This window comes from Corvus brachyrhynchos, unplaced genomic scaffold, assembly GCF_000691975.1.
Source record: "Corvus brachyrhynchos isolate BGI_N302 unplaced genomic scaffold, ASM69197v1 scaffold499, whole genome shotgun sequence".
Taxonomy (NCBI): Eukaryota; Metazoa; Chordata; class Aves; order Passeriformes; family Corvidae; genus Corvus; species Corvus brachyrhynchos.
In genome coordinates, this window is record NW_008239771.1 from 604,475 (window position 1) to 621,253 (window position 16,779).

The 16,779-nt window shown below is 38.7% G+C and overlaps 1 protein-coding gene across 2 annotated transcripts; it reads right to left on the reverse strand.

The window, feature by feature from the left end:
• Positions 1-444: 444 nt before the first annotated feature.
• On the reverse strand, positions 445-16,773 carry LOC103621488 (disintegrin and metalloproteinase domain-containing protein 9). 2 transcript variants are annotated; one of them, XM_017742924.1, is made up of 23 exons: positions 16,130-16,773; positions 15,144-15,335; positions 13,376-13,473; positions 12,463-12,539; positions 11,739-11,817; positions 10,933-11,009; positions 9,924-10,140; positions 9,385-9,450; positions 9,233-9,304; positions 8,418-8,590; positions 7,877-7,961; positions 6,870-6,991; positions 5,835-6,006; positions 5,004-5,093; positions 4,578-4,773; positions 4,350-4,455; positions 3,977-4,151; positions 3,509-3,589; positions 2,728-2,833; positions 1,962-2,094; positions 1,487-1,550; positions 1,104-1,156; positions 445-774 (listed from the first exon to the last, which is right to left on the reverse strand). In XM_017742924.1, the coding sequence occupies exons 2-23, from the start codon at positions 15,211-15,213 to the stop codon at positions 696-698; spliced, it is 2,391 nt and encodes a 796-aa protein (XP_017598413.1). In that variant the 5' UTR covers positions 15,214-15,335; positions 16,130-16,773; the 3' UTR covers positions 445-695. The 2 variants fall into 2 exon arrangements, with proteins under 2 accessions (XP_017598413.1, XP_017598414.1); XM_017742925.1 differs by lacking the exon at positions 3,509-3,589 and having other exon boundaries at positions 15,144-16,773.
• Between the last annotated feature and the right edge of the window lie 6 nt (positions 16,774-16,779).

The following is a 16,779-nucleotide window of genomic DNA, read 5'->3' on the forward strand; positions in this document are numbered from 1 at the left end:
GTGGAGCTCTACAGTGTATTTCCCAATATCCCATATTTTCTGTAACAGCAGAGAGGGATGGGTTCTTTCAGACTCGGAGACATGACCTACAGACCTTCTGGTGTCCCCATGTGAAGTTCCTTTTACAGACTACCTGAAATGGAAGCTGACTTGGCTGGTGGGAGGTGAGAGGTGCGCTCTGGGCCCCAGCTTTGGTAGGGCTGGTGGCAGGCAGGTGTCAGAGCAGGGCACAGGGACTGTCCCCAAGCCTGGCTCCGCAGGCCCTCGGAGTTCCTGGCAGTGTCCTGAGGAGAGGACAGCCCAGGAGGGGAAGAGCAGATCTCCCATCTTTGAATTATGTCTGTGAATAACTAAATTCACCTCTCTGTGGCCTGAGTGAGGCAGCACCGTGGGAGAGTCCTGTTCTCTGACACTCTCACAGGTTCAATCCTGTGCAAGTTGAACTTCAGGTTCTGATTTATGAAACCAAGAGGTGAGGTAGAGGAGGCACAAACACAGCCAGCAGCAAGTAGCAAAACACTGGGATATCACCAAATCTGTGTTCAGTGCCTCTTGGCACCCAGTCCTTGCCAGAGGGACCTGCTTTCCAAAGGCATTTTGGCTGCACAAGGAGAGCACTGGAGCATTGAAATCCTCTCATTTGTCTTTTGGGTCAGTTACTTGTCAGCACTGATTGAGGGTTCCCAAGAAACATTTCAGACAACTGGTCTAGGTGGGACTGGGGGTCGTTGAGGTCCTGAGGAAGCTGCAGGAAGCTGGGTTTGGACTGGCTGCCTGAAGTATGGAAAACACACTGTGTTTAGTATTTCATGCCTCGAGACACCTGACATTGCTAAACTGGTTCTTTACCATTTTTAAACAGTTTCTAGCATTTACACCTAACTCTCTCTGCCCCTTTCTCTCCCTTGCAGCATTTACCTGCGTTTATGCTGTTATCTAAACAAGCAGTAAACCAACATTTCTCCTTCAAGCCTTTAATCTATTATAGCTCATGATGCTGCATGAAAAATCCCCCTAAGCAGGACACAAAACATCAATAACTTCACTTACAGCAACATAAACATAGGAAAGATGAAGTGAAGAAGGTTTTAAATACTACAAACCTTGTACCAGGAAAATGCAATATGGTAAAAATATTGTGACTTGATGGGGTAGGCTGGAAAAGACATTGCAGAAAATCAAGTTAGCAGAAAACACAAAGTGTAGATAATTACACAGTATTAAGCTAATGGCATTTTAGAACTAATTCTCATTTGCTGGGACTTTCTTCATGTTCTCTTGCAACACTTTGTTTTGATAATTTTTATTCAGTTTTAGCAGAACTACACCCACAGCCTGGCTAAGCAGCATTTCCAGTGTTTGGCTGAAGAATTAATACAAGTGGTGTCAATGTATCAGGAAGTCATGGTTAACTGTGATGGAGAAAAGGCACTGTTGCAGTTTGGATCACCCAACATGAAACAATGCAAGTTTGCATCTATCTTACCTGATTATTTCCTGTGTCATGACTTGCTCTGTTGCCTTGCTTCGGCTGCTCTGCACTGTTATCCCTGAAACAGAAATCACATCAAGAAATCCCTTCAGGGATGCAGAGTTTTCCAAAGACAAGGCTACAGCTCAGAGATCTAGATTCTGCTTTTGAGGCTATCCTTTTCTGTACCTGACAAGCAATTTCAATATGCTCTGCCCCCACGTCTGTGCAATACAATTATCAATAACAATTAGGAAAATGCAATGTATTTGGGAAAAAAATGCTTGAGAACTGCCAAGAGGAGGATCTGGACTGTACTACCAAGGAGCAGGGGTTGAGCTGTTAAACTCCCCAGTACTGCTGTTAGCAGGGCAGTTTTGTCTTTAAGGAGGTGTGGAATTCTTTGTGTAGATAAAGCATCCCTGGTTTGCTGCACTGACCTGCAGCACACTGTCATGTATTGGAATAGCACCTGTAAGAAGGGAAATACCTGTGCTGTCCTCTGCTTTTCCTGCAAACTTTTCTCCTTATTGCATCACGCTTCATTACTGCTGCTGCAGCAAGGATGGCTACTGGCAGCACGAGGAAGAAGAAAATCAGCAGTCCATCCCGAAGTGATGTATCTAGGGAAAAAGAATTGAAATGATGGAATTTAAAATATTAAAGCCTTTTTTTTGTTGTTGTAAAATGTACAATCTTCACATTGTCGTAGATTAAAATCAGTAACTTCACTGAAATTTATAACATGCTACAATCAGAAAAGTAGGATTTGGCCTTATGGTATTACAAAAACTTTCTGCCTTATCCACCCTATATATATATGCAACATTTATCCTTTTCCATAAATTTTTTTCAGTAATTCTAAAGCAGACAAATTCATTTTGTATTTTGGTATTTGCTTACCTACAACTGATCTTCACGTTTGATTTACCTCCCTAAACTTTTAATAAATACAAAACATTTTCTCCCTTTCCCAAAGTACAAATTTAGTAAAATTCAATAAAGTTCCACAGAAAGTAACACAGATTTTCCTCAGAAAGCTATGGATTATGAACTTTGCTTTTAGACAAAGAGATGGAAAACATTTCATGTGTAAAGGCCAGCAAAAGCTACTTCCTTATCAAATAATAATGTTTGCTCTTCAAGTCAGTTCATGACTAAGTGTCTCATGTGGTAAACAGTTGAAAAGACACTGTTATTAGCAGATTATTTTATCAGTCCCTGGGGCAGAATGAGGGCCAGTTTCAGTGTCCTACCTGTGTGAGCTGGACCACTGTCAACACTGCCACCGTAGCCAGACTGGTTACAGAACGGAGGGGCCCATCCCGGGTTGCAGTGGCAATTCCCATTGTTGTTACACACCTACAGCCCGAAGAACAGGGAGTCATGCATGAGTCAGGCAGGGACAGTTGCCGTTGTTGTCACACACCTACAGCCCAAACACAGGGATTAGTCAAACACCACCTCCCTGAGAGTGGCCACTCAAACCTTCCGTACGGATTTGGAGTTCCACTCTGTAATTGCACGTGGAACCAAGAAATACTGCAGAGTATTGCATAGAAATACATGGAATATTAACTGGGAATAAGCTCTGCCCCTCCATAACATCCCAAACCACTGAGTGATACTGATGCCCCATGGTAATTCTCTCTAAGTTAACATTTGTGTTATTTGCCTGCAATAAATCACAGTCCAGAGACCTTCTCAGTTTTACAACTTTTGGACTCCATTTTGATTTTTCATAGTGACATATATAAATCAGGAATTACTAGACTGTCATCCTCAAAGGAATATTTTCCTTTTACAATTCACCAGCTCAGTAATATTAAAAAATTCCCTTGGGAAATTCAGAAGAAATGCCTCTCAGTGTTAGTGCAAAGAGGTTTGCAGTGCTCTGGCAACACGAGTTACATGTAAAAAAAGTGGATTTAACTTTTAATACAGATCAGGAAAAAGGAAAGCCACTTGCCTGGTTATTGCTTTAATGCAGGGAATTTGCACAGTCTAGAAACAGGACATGAAGCACCAGATACTCACCCCATTCTTATTACACTTCTGCTTTACATCACAGTTGTAGCCCAGATATCTTGCATCAACACATTCAAAACCTACACAGGCCTGGAACAAGTAATTAGTGCCTTGCAAACACAGAACTTAAAAAGTCCCATCCTTTAATAAATGTGTGTATGTTTACAAGTCTGCAGCTTTCACTTACATGTTAAGAAAAAGGGCTGATACAACAGCCAGTATTTCAGAATTTTATGACTTTGTCTTGGGTTTGCTTACCTCTGTGGATGCATTTTGATGGAGTAATTTGAATAACTGGTAATGTAGTTCACTGTAACATCCCCATTTTTGAAGAGCTAATTAATGGTTTGTATGTATTGATCTGAAAAGATTTTTATTTTATTATGGCATATGAACAAGAGAGCCATGTAATGCTTTTGGAAGTTCAGAACTTTCCAATCAGACTATATTCTGTCATGCTGCTGTGATTCCTCTTACCTTGTTCTCTCCACAGGCTGTCCCATCATGAACTTGAGCAGGATCAGGGATATCTGATCCTAAGTCAAAGTCAGAGGACCAGCACAAAACCCCGGATGCGTTATTGACAACGCTCCAGGCAGGAAGGTTTTGAAGACTGACAGATGTGCACTGGAGCTTCCCACACAGACTGTGCCTGAATGGAATGAAGGACACTCAGAGACAAGGTGAACAGATAAAAATCAGTATTGGTGCAAATACACCAAACATTCCAACCTTTTAGCTTGCATTTCATGAAAATATACTTTTCAATCTCTCACCTTAAGGCTTTGTAACAGAATATATTTTTTATATTGAAGATTTTAGGATTGGTATTTATTTGGTGGTGACTTACTGGACAGGACATTTCTTGTACACTCCACCTCTCATTCCACAGTTTCCAAACCTATCTCCTTTAATATTTGCTTTTTCAAAGCATATATCAGGTGCTTTTCGTGCCCCTGTACAAAAAACCAGTGAATCTCAGTAAGCCACTACATTGTCTGAAAAACATAGGAAAAAGAAAACTTGGAAATGTCTATCAGGAGACTACAAATGGGTTTACATTAAATGAGAACCATACCTTTCCCATATATAGATTCACACTGTGAATCAAAGCTCTGGCACACTCCATAGTAGCAGTAAGCCTTGCTGTTGCTGCATGGGTGACCATTCATGATGTAAACATCATCTGGGCAGTAGGCAGTGCTTCCATTGCAGTATTCAGGGAGATCACAGACATCTTGTTTTGCTCTGCACTCTGCTCCTGCCACTTTAAACTAGGACCAGAGAGGGAGGACACTTTAGTTTCCAACAGAGGAAGCTCTAGTGTGGAACAATGACAACTGGGAACATTTAGTTGTTTTAAGGAAGGCAAATTCTCCTCTTACATGCTGTCTTACTGGTGAATGCCATTTGAAAATATGTCAAGAGGACTAGGACAGCTCTTTTCAAACATTAAAAAATCCTAGTGAATAGTAACAATTTAGTTAAATAAAGCACTGTGTACCTTGCAGTTTTTGCAGCACAGTCCTTGAGCACACTGTGAGCCAGGTGTGAGTTTGCAGGTTGCAGCATCACAGCAGGGGTTGGAGCACTCCTGAGAACAGCCATGGAAAGGGGACACTATTTCAATTTTTTTCTATAGCTAGGAAAAGTACCTCATCAGTCCACGTTGGATGGACAAGCCAAACTTTAAATAACTGTCTGTGTCATGTTCTCACGTTCTTCTGCCCTGAAAGGAACCAGCAGACACTGTTGCTGTGTTACTTGTACAAGTCATCAGAAAAACACCTGTTTTGATGTGTTGTGGCACAGGGATGCCAAGGAAACCAGGGTTTGCTGTTTGATTTATTGATTTTTGAGACACTTTTACTTTCTGAAGAGTGAGCCAATACATTCTTGGAGGGACATTTTGACAATGCAAATGTGACTCTCAAAAGTCATTTTGTGTGGGCAAAGCTTAAGGGTTACAGTTAACAAACCTGTACGTGTTCTATAGATAAACAGTCTCTGTCACGGAACAGAAATATCCATGATGCTTAAACCAAACAAAACAGACTCTGCTCTGAATCTCACTTCTTTCTCAGCAGTGCCTCAATGTTCTGTGAAGTCCAATAGCCCTTAACTGAGTCCACATCAAAATCAAAGCATGATTTTAAACTTTTACTAAAATTTATCTCAATACTGCTTGTAAAAATGCGAAATTACAAAAAAACCTCCTCAGATAATATTGCAATTAGGTATGTCAAAAGGCCAGGATTATACAGAAATAAACATAACATAACATAACATAACATATTAATATACAACAAGTATCCAGCTCAATTTCATGCATTACCTGTGGTTTGCCACAGTCACATTCTTCATTGTTATCAACCACATTATTACCACAGACAGGTTCTTTGTACACATTACTTGTTTTGGGAGGATTTCTGAGGCAGTTTCCTCCTCCATTTAGAATAAAGGCCTCAAAATCATCAGCGCTACAGGTGCTGAAATTCCTGGACCCACTGGAAATCATAATATTTTATTATTATAAATATTTTGCTTACAGGAGAACATACAACTCAAGCTCTTAAAACATCGTTGTTCTATCATAAATATTATATTTCATAATGCTAGGAGATCATGAGATAGTTAATTTTTATTTTCCTTTGAATCAAAGTGCAGTACTAGAAGTTTAAAATACTACTATAATATGAATGCTTTTAGAATCAGAGAGACCATCAGAGTATCTATTCTGGTGTCCTGTAAAAAACAGGCCTTAGAAATTCCTTTTCTATACTGAGCCTAAAAATGTTTGATTAAAAATTATTCTCAGAAAGGTATTCATCTTAACTTGGAGTCCTAAGAACTGAGGAATGCACCTTCCTAGAGTAGTTTTGTCCAGTGTTCAGTTACCCTGATTTATTAATACAACTGTGGATAAATAAAATATTCTGATCTTTTTCTCTTAAGGGGAACCAAAGAACAAATGAACTGAGGGAAAGATAAGCCAAGAAGTTTTTTTTTAATTAACTGTTAAAAAATTTGTTGCATATTTGCACAAACCCAATGAGTATACGTGAAACATTCTCAACAGGCTGAAAAAACCCCCAGCAACATGCTATGATTAAAAAAAAATTAACAAAATCCAAATATATTTTTAGTAATGTTAGAAATATAGAACGATTGGGTCAGGAAACAGTTAACATTTCAAATAAATTAAAATTACGTCAAATCCTAAATCAGTGAATCCACCTTTGTGATTAAATTTTTCAAACAACTCCCCATTCACTAAAGTTCTTCCAGATTCATAGCAGTTTCACAGCTTGTAGGGCATAGTCACTGCAAATAAAATAAATTATTAAAATGAAATAACTGGAAATCTTACTTATCTGTGCTGTGCATGATATAGGATGCAGGACACCTCTTATCATCATGTTTCATTCCGAGATTGTGCCCCAGTTCATGTGCAACTACTGTGGCATGACGTAACATTTTGTTATGATTCAGCTAATAAAGAGAATCAGGTTAAAAAAAAAAAAGTGAAACTAAAGAAAATGCTGTTTGTACCCAGAGATCTACTCCCACCACAAGCTCTCAGGGACTATGAAGGCAAAATACTAAATTGTACTGCAAGGTGAAAGAAGCAAGGATTGACAATTTGTCACTTTATTTTCAGGGAGGGCCAGATTCTGCCACTCCTTCCCTGAGGATCATATTCTGGATAATAAATTGTTCTAGATCACCACTGCAGGTTTCTCCCAGCTGAAATTATTCTGTGTGATTCTATTCTATTGTAACACCATTAGACACCAAGTTTAAAGGAGTCTTCAACAACAAATGTACTGTTAAAGAACAGAATCTGCTTCTGAGATTGTCCACAAGGTTGTGGCATCCATACTTTAAGGACAGGAATCTCTGGAGTTATTGGTTCTGCCCCAAGGGTGGAGAAAAAAACAGTTTTGTACAAATTTTTTTAGATTTTTTGCCTGTTTACAGCCTGGTTGTCAGGAATTCCAGACACTTGAGGCTATGGTGCATTATGTTCACTTTCTATATATTTAAAGAGTGAAAAAACCACCTTATTTTGTAGCTGCATTCCCCTCCCAAAACCCCTGTGGTTATGAACTTTAATGGTATAAGGATAAAATTATGCAACACTGAGTTAGATAAATCACAAAAGATGACCCAAAGAATTCGTTGAATGAGTCAAGTGGGCTGCAATTTGACAAAGAGAGAAATTGGGAAGTACTTGGAAAAAAAGAGGTGTAAAATGTGCACAAGTCTTTACATAAGAAACCCCATGAAAGAAACCATCCAACTCCAAGACCAGGGTGATTTGGCCAAGTAGGTCCAGGATCAGTTTCTTCCATACCCAAATTGTGATGTACTTACAGTGCTGATTGACCCTCCCTGGACGTGTGAGCACACAGTACCCACAAAAGCCATTCCAATGGATCCACTGAAAGAGCTTCTCCCTCTGTAACAGAAGCAGTTTGGAGGTGGTGTTAAGATGGGTTGAAAGTTCATGATTTCTACTAAAAGACACTGATGAGTTTGAAAGAAATATTGCAAGGCAAAATTTGGTCTTCCTGAAGTCAGGAAGGAATTTATCACCACAGCAGGGTTTCACTCCAATTAATAATGGATATCTGAATAAAAGCTTGAAAATAATGATCCATCACCTAAGTCTGCTGTGTCAGTGCACTCAATTACTGAGCGGCTGAGGTGGGAAGGGACCTCTGGAGGTCACCCAGTCCCTGGAGCTGATTAACTCTTAAGAATCCATTATAGTTTCTTGTCATTTTTCCAGGTTAAACCAGTTTGGAAGTGCAGAGAATTTTATTCCAGGTATATTTTAATTAATACACAACCCCCAAATCATATACATTAACCCTGCCAGCATGGCTGGTTTTCTCACCTAGTGCAAACTCACATTATGAGGTGACCAACGTCATTTCTTGAGCGCTTCAGAAGATCTTTCTGTCTCCAAGAAACAAATCTACTCAGCACATCTCCAGCTGAACCATTCATTACAGATATGTGGTTGGCATCTGTCCAAATCTCTAATCCAACCAAAACAATCTGGATGTTTAATGCTCTATACATCTGAAAAAAAATAATGATAATTAATGTCCCTTGGCTGTTCTGATGGAATTCTGAAAGATGACTTCATTACAACTGAGTAAACAATAAGCTGAACATAGTGACCAAGACATAACTTCAGTTTCTTTGAAACTAAATATATATTTGTAATTATAAGCGAAATATAAAATATTTATAAAATGTAAACGAAATAAAAATATTAAGAATATAAAACTAAGTGTAACTGAAAACAATCTACTTTATGAAAGTACCTAAACATATCTTTGGGAAAGACCATGTCCATTTCTTTCCTTAGCTAATTGTCTTGAGGAGAATCTGGGAACAGATCAGAGAGCTTATGGAATTGTTCATAGCACTGACAGTTTTCTTAATAACAAACGACAAACATGAGAAATACTCTTCCAAAAAATGTAAAACATACTGAAGGCTTCATGTTCTTGGAGAACAGAAGTGGTTTAAAACCATCTTGCAACTCTCCCCCTGCTTGCACCTCTACAAGGCTTGTGCAGAGACTGGTGATGTGCCTTAACTGTGTTACGAATTGTTGTATAACTTTCAAATACAGTTTCGGAACTGCATTAGCTGCTCTTCTGAAAACTATGATAAAATAGAAATTACTGAACCCAGGCAATTTATCTGACCTACCCCATCAACATAATTAATCAGCTCCACTGTTTCCTTTTGCACTGCAGCAGGATCAGAATTCTTCAGCAAAAACTGTAAAATACCATAACAATGTCAGAGGAGAAAAAATAGCAAAATAATAAAATGTATTTAGTGTTGGATGATATAATTACCCTGTTGTGATCCACAACCACAAATAATTCTACGTAACTTTTCTGGGGCAGGACAGCTCGCTTCTCCTGCAAATTAGAAAGCACAGTAAGTTAACATAACAAGTTCGAGGTATTTTACTTATCTTTCTTATGACTTTCACTTCATGTGTTTATAAAGCAATGTTGCATTTCTAATATGAGCTCAGTTTGTCTTAGATTACCACATAACCATCTCTGCATCAGTAATTCACACCGGGTCAGACACTGGGATGCGTGAGCTGCCATTCAGCTCATGCCTTTTGTGTCCTATCCATGGCTGTCCTGGGCAGACTCTGCTCTTCCACTGCAGGATTGCTTCAAGCTGTGTGAGATCCCCATTGTGCTGCTTTTCTGTTCCAGGATTCCCTTAGCAGGGCTCCCACCAGCTTGGTGTCCATGAAAATGAAGGCCACAAGGAAATGTCCTTCCAGGTCAAACCTACCTGCAGTGATGCTGTCCAGAGCAAGAGCTCTGGAGATGCCTTGGACTGCAGCTCAAGGGAGAAACAGAAATGTATTTACCCTGAGGAGCCTGTCCCTGCTGGAGGTACTGTTTGATGCAAATGCATATTTCACAGACTGCTTCACAAACATCTCATGGTCCAGGCTGCCATTCAGCACCCCACAGTGGAAGGGGATACTCTGCACATCTTCCAGTTCATAAAGCTCATGTTCAAATGTGCTGGATGTGCTGAGCGGCTCCATTCCGTACCATTTGCCTCCAATGTAGAGAATTCCCCTAACAATCATAAAAGAATGAAATGTTATTCCATCATTTTTCCCTCATGGTTATGACTAGGTGAATGAGTAACAGCTGGATACTTAAACACTATGTTGAAATAAATTATTATTTTAAATTCTATGAATATGGGGGTAAGTTCAAATGCCCAGTAAAAGATGAAACAGAACTTATTTAAAATACTCAATGGTGCACTTCTTGAATCAGAAAAGAAGGAGAAAAAAGAGAATAAATCCAAATTGTTAGCAAATGAGTCTGGATTGTGGGTACAGAGCTGATGCAAATGGTCTCTTTTAGCCCTTTTCTCTATTCATTTAAAGGAATGCCAGGAAATGTCCTGATTTATTGTGAGTGATGTCTCACTGCGAAACTTCACCTGAAAGATGCATGGGTGAATTTTATCCCATTTGTGATTTTATTGTATTTGAAACACAAAAAATTGGTTCAAACTTGATCAAAAATTTTTCATGGAAATGATTTGTCTTTTGAAATGTGCCCATTCATAAGACAAAGTAACTTGCAGGAATGTTTGAAGTTCAACAAAACCTTCATCAGGTAAGATTTTTTTTCTACAAAGGTATGTCAGGTCAAGACATTCACATCAACTACTAGAAGCCTCAGTTCATGCCCAGGTTCTGCCTATATTTATTACGGTTTCTATCACCTTTTTTTCTGTGAAGGAATTTTGGAAAAGGGGGAAAAAGTGGGAGTTGAGGAAAACTATAAAACCTGTAACGAGTTTCACCTTCATCAAAAGGTGAAATATTAAAAAAATATAGCAAGAGGAAATACCTAAGGCCATCACATGTGCTAAGAGCAAGTGTGGAGTCAGCAATTCCTTCGACAGTGCCGTGATAATAACAGTGTGTCTGAAATGCAACAAACCCACATAATTAGTGACAAAACAAGGTGGTTGCCTTCAACTGCAAACTCATTTTCTAACTAACCATATTATTTGCATGACATCAGGGCTGGCTGTTAGAAATTTACAGAGTTCCCTACTTGGAAAGTAATCCTGACCTTCTTGGAGGAGAATATCACTTGACATGAGTACCTAAAATAACTTTTGGTCCCTTGGTTCTAGAACACAGCCAGCTTTTTAGTTTAGTCCCATAATCACCATCTGTTATAAAAATATTTTAATATACATTGCTCATCCTGTTCTTAGAGTCCTCTCAAAGGCTGCTCTGAGAAGATCTTTCATGCACAAATGACCCAATTAAGTCTCACTGAGCTTACATGAAGTTTAAAGTTGAAATTAAATTTAGAAGTATTTACAAGGCTTGTTTGATACAGGATTTAGAAACTATAGAGCTTTGATGCTGCCATTGTACTTTAAATTGCATATTATGCAAAGGTGGTTTAAATTCAGGCTTGGCATAATCTCCTGGCAAATCCTTTCACACCTTGGGAAACTGGGATGCTGGGAAACAGCCCAGTCCCTCTTGAACCTCATGTTTAGATCACTGGTAACTGTTAAACAGAAATTCTACACTGTGAAAACCAACAAGTCTCATTCCCAGCAAATATGTTTTTTCTTGGCTTCCCTGGTTTGAGGAAATTCTGACACAAAGGGGAAGGTTTATTATGTACAGTACCTCATTTTTGGATGGTGTTGCCTGCAGTTTCCCATTTTCCCCATATGTGTACAGCTTAAAGTCGTCACTAAGAAGTTTTCTGGAAACAAAAATAAACTACTGCTCTTTTAATGGTCCAGAAACAAGTCAAGAGTCCTGGTAAGTGCTACATTCTGTTAGTAGCACACTCTACACTAAATTATTATTAAAATCCAGGCACAAGAAACAAAATGCCTTAAAATGAGCTGGAGACTTTTGAAAAGAACTTATTTTGAAACTTATTATTACATATTTTAACTAAAATATCTATAGAGAAGAATCTAAGCAGATGCAGTTGCATAAAGCCTGGCCTATTACAGGTTCAGGAATGAGGAACAAGAGAAAGAGAATTTTTTTTTTCAAATACAACAATACATAAAATCCCTACCCCGCTAATAAAAGGCTAATGTTGAACTGAATTCTAATTTTCCCTGAGGATTTTCTGAAATGTGCTAATTTGTGCTGCTAATAAAAAAACAAGCAAAATTTATTTCTTCATGGCTAGAAAAAATTATTATTCCCTTCTATTTGCAAGATACTACCATAACAGAGACACTATATTTAACACTATTTACCAGAGTCATTTTGTAGTTACTACAATCTGCCATTTAAATGGTTTCTTCTGAATTTTTCCAGCATAAAAATGCTTGTCTGCAAGCAACTAACCCTGAAACAGGACAATTCGTTAGAACACTCTATCACATACTTATTTTTCTTCAGCTTTAGGAGATATGTTCCATTTCTGGTTTTAACTGAGTAAGAAAGATTGTCATCTGAATGCTCCTGAAAACAGAACAAAAGATATCACTTAATGAGGTGATTTTTCTACGTGGTTTTTTTTAATTCCATGTTTTGCTTGACAAGACAGGCCCAACTACTGTGTATGTTTTAAGTAAAAAAATACAGATTCCTAACCCCCAGGCTTCCATATTTCAAAGTCTCAGCAGCACACTGAACCTTCTTTCCTCTGTAAAGTTTAAATTCTATTAATCTATATTTTCATTTAGACAGGAGGGCACAGCCCATGAATGCCCTCTTTGCTAAGTACCACGTCATGCTTTGTGACACTCCTTATGTAAATCAGATAAACGACTCACAGTCTTTTATCTCCTAATTGGTTTGCACAAAGATGACTCATGCTATTTCATTAACAGTTACTTCAGTAAATGAACTCCGTATCTGGCACAAAGGTAAGTTACCTCAGAACTGAAGAGTTAAGGCTCAGGTTTTCATCTCTTAACCTGTGCCACTCTTTGGGTGTTACATGGTTGAAATCCTCTGGTTATTATCCAAAGACCAGAACATGGACAGCATGGATGTTAGCAGAAGTTCAACATCTAATCTGACTCAGAAGAAATGGAAATATTCTTCAATGTTCCTTCTCACTTCTGTCTTACAAGGTCATTAACAGGATTAGAAGTTTGGAAGGCACTTAGAGTACAATCACAGGCCTTTGTGGGGACAAATTTACTTAAAACTAGTTGAAAACACTAAGAAGAGAGAGAGTGGGGCACATTTCTTTACAAAAATCTCTATATACCATCCATTGTGTGTGTGCAGTATAGGACAGTACTGGGAAAAGCAGCAATATCAGAAGAAAAGAAATCAGAATAACAAACCTCATGAGAAAATGGGTGATGTTTCTCTCTCCCTGTCAGACTCCGAGGAATGATTATTTCTAATGTAGAAAGTCTGGATGTGTGTTGAGAAGATACACCTAAAAATAAAGTTTGAAATTGGTAAATAATTAGAAAGGACAAGGCATTATGTTGGCATCTGCACAATGGTGATTGCCAAAAGACCATTCTGATCCAGCCAGAAAAAAAAAGAGTGAAATAGTTCAGGAATGATCAAACTGACTTTGAAAAAAGTTACTTCAGATTAAAGCTGGGGACTTCTGGAGCACACAGAGAAAAATTATTACAGTATTTAAACAAAATCTTAATTCTCTCATATTCTGGATTATTAACTTTGTGACTTTGTCTATCATTTTTTCTTCCATGACCGACACTTTTAACCTGATGTACCACAGAAAATTGGTGCAGCTGGCCTTCTCCTTTCGCCATTGTCCTGAATAAGGAATACTTTTAGTTGTCCTCTGGATATAATTTGTCCACCTCCTGTGTGGAAGAAAAGTTGGTTTACCACACTGCCTCCTGCCATTGCCTAATCTTACATTTTGTTTGTTCTAGCAACAGTCAGATCTTTGCAAAAGGTTTGTAGCCCTTTACATGATATCAGAATTATCTCCAGAACAACATGCTAATGCAGGAAGCTAAAGATAAGAAGCCTGCCAAGTATCTGGTTTCAGGTAAATGGTTTTATAAAGACAAAAACAATCTTCAGTGACTTTTAAAAAAATTGTGTAAAGTTTAATTCATCTTCCTTTTTCTTGTCTGCTCATCAACTGGTTTGATCAAGAGAGACACAACTATTTGCTTTTAAAAAGAATCAACAATAACATGGGTTTTAACAATGGAAGTGGTTTCTTCCTTATTAAATTGTTCTTTTATAAGGAAACAAAGAGATTTCTCCACACTTAGAGTAGTACAGAATCACCCTCAGCCTCCCACATTCCTATGAAAGGAATTCATAATTGCAGAAAAGTCACACAACCAGCCATTCAAAGTGAGGAGGATTCTCCAGTGTAATGATGATCTCTCCCTGTTAGATAACATCAGGATTTTTAAAAGCTAGGTGCAGGTAGCATATGTTTAACAGTACAGTCTGCAATTGCAATCAAAATGTGGAATTTGCTATTAGCAAACAGTCTAAAAACAATATCAGCACTTGGTATTTACTTCTGATTTTGCTCTTATTCTTCAATAGTTTTATTATCTAAATGAAAAAATCCATTCTGTTTCATGAGTCAAGTGTATGTTGAACTAACCATGGAGATGCTCTTTCAACAATTCAAATTTTGACACCTGAAAGCAGGAAACCATCTTTGATGCATGTCATAAAAATACGACTTTTTAAGAAACATTACAGGTATTACATTTAAATCTAAAATGTGAAGCCAAATCATAGAAATGAGTTAATGAAGAATCACAATGAAATTGTAGGAATTCCCCTCACATGAGTGAAGAAGAAATGTTTTTCTACAGTCTCTACAATTGATGAGAGTGACAGCAACTGCAGTTGTCACAAGCAGTGTCCTGCACAGAAAATGATGTATTTACGTACCTACTACAGCCTGGAGGAAAAAAAAAACCACAAAGAACTCAACTATAAAAAGTTTCAACCTGTAATCTCTCCCAAGATTCTCTCAATGAGCAAGGCTGCACAGGGAGAGCTGTGACTTGATATCAAAGGTGTCCATCACTCCGATCAAGGTCCAAGCAGACTTGGAGAAACTTTCTCAATATGTAAAAAAAGAAAGCTTACCTTTTATCCAGAAAGGTTTTCCAGTAAAAGTTAGTCCAAAAGTGAACAAAAATAGGCTGTGCATTAACATGACTTCCTGGAGAAACTACTCCAGCATCCGAGCTGGCTCTGGCTGCTCTGCAGGAAACCAGAAGAACGAGAACCGTCTGCTCCGAAGGTAAACAACAGAAAAAGCTCTCCAATACTGCATGTCTGCTGAGGAAATGGGAAGTAAAATTTAATCCATTAGGCTTGCGAGAAAACTGGTCAGACAGCCTAATGCAAATAAAAAGCAGCACATTCTTCAATGCTGATTGGAGAAAGAGCACGTCCCGTGCCGGGATCAAGCTGGTTTATTTTAAAGGACTTTCATCCCCCAGTGAGATCATATGAGATTAGAAACATAAAGTATTGCTACTGACAAATACAGTGTTTAGGATGTTTATCCTGGCTACTGCCAGCTCAGTAAAAAACTAGTGTGAATCAATTTACTCTCTGAAATTTCAGCTTGTCTTCAATTTTTTCAACTTTACTTTAAATATTATGCATAGGAACACATGAAAATCCCCAAAACAGAGGTTTTACACAGTCCCTTCTATGTTAAACACAACTGTCTTCACCAGAAGTCTGTAATCCTGTGCAGATCATCACTCTTCCACTATCAATCTTCCATGCAACCACATTGCCACCAAAAGCAGAAAAGAAACCCTTCTAAAACTGGTTGAATTTGCAGCGCATTTCAGAAGTATCAAGCACATTTAGAAACACAAAAAGGAGACTGAGACAACACGCTCAAACATTTACATTAATTAATTTTAATTAATTCTTCGATTAAAACAGAGAAAATGCAGTTTTCCATTGCTACTAAATCCTATAAAACAACGTCTTAAGTGACAAAAAGCAGGATGCTGGCTGTATTTGCTATATTAGCTTGTGCAACGCCCGTTCAGGTCCATTTCCTGACAGTCACATACCCAGAATATCCTGAACATTCCTGCACCAAGTACCTGGTGGAAGCAGAACTTGATACCCTCATGCGCTGGGTCTGTGTCTACCACAGCCTCAGGAGCAGCATTCCCCAGCTCCAGAAGCTGAGATCCTACTGAAAATTAAATGAACCCCATCATTTATTTATGGCCTCATTTATTCATAGCCTCTGTCCTGTGTGGTGCACTATCAGGACACAACTCGGGAGAATCCCGCTGCTCCAATTTTGACGTTGTTACCAAATTTCACAGAATCCAAGAATCATTTCAGTTGGAAAAGACCTTTGAGATATTGAGTCCAGCAGGGGAACCTGTTCAGTGCCCGATCACCCTCTGGGGGAAGAACCTTTTCCTAATAGCCACCCTAATCCTTCCCTGGCACAGCTTCAGGGTCGGTTTCTTCTCCCAGGCAACCAGCGACAGGACAACAGGACATGGTCTTAAACTGCGCCACAGGAGATTTAAGTTGGACATCAGGCGGACTTTCTTCTCAGAAGGAGTAATTAGACATTAGAATGGGCTGCGCAGGGAAGTGCTGGAGTCGGGAGGTGTTTAAGGAAAAACTGGACGTTGCATTCGCTGCCATGGTTTGTTGACACGGTGATGTTGGGTCACACGTTGGACTCAATACTCCCAGAGGTGCTTTCCCCGCGAATTAATTCCGGGTCCCT

Excerpts from the sequence above, each read along its gene's own strand:
- LOC103621488 (XM_017742924.1), bottom strand. The coding sequence starts at position 15,213 with ATGTTAATGCACAGCCTATTTTTGTTCACTTTTGGACTAACTTTTACT. Across the intron at positions 11,010-11,738 it reads CAACACCATCCAAAAATGAG|ACACACTGTTATTATCACGG; the intron begins GTACTGTACATA and ends GTTGCATTTCAG. Across the intron at positions 4,774-5,003 it reads TGTGCTGCAAAAACTGCAAG|TTTAAAGTGGCAGGAGCAGA; the intron begins GTACACAGTGCT and ends CTCTGGTCCTAG.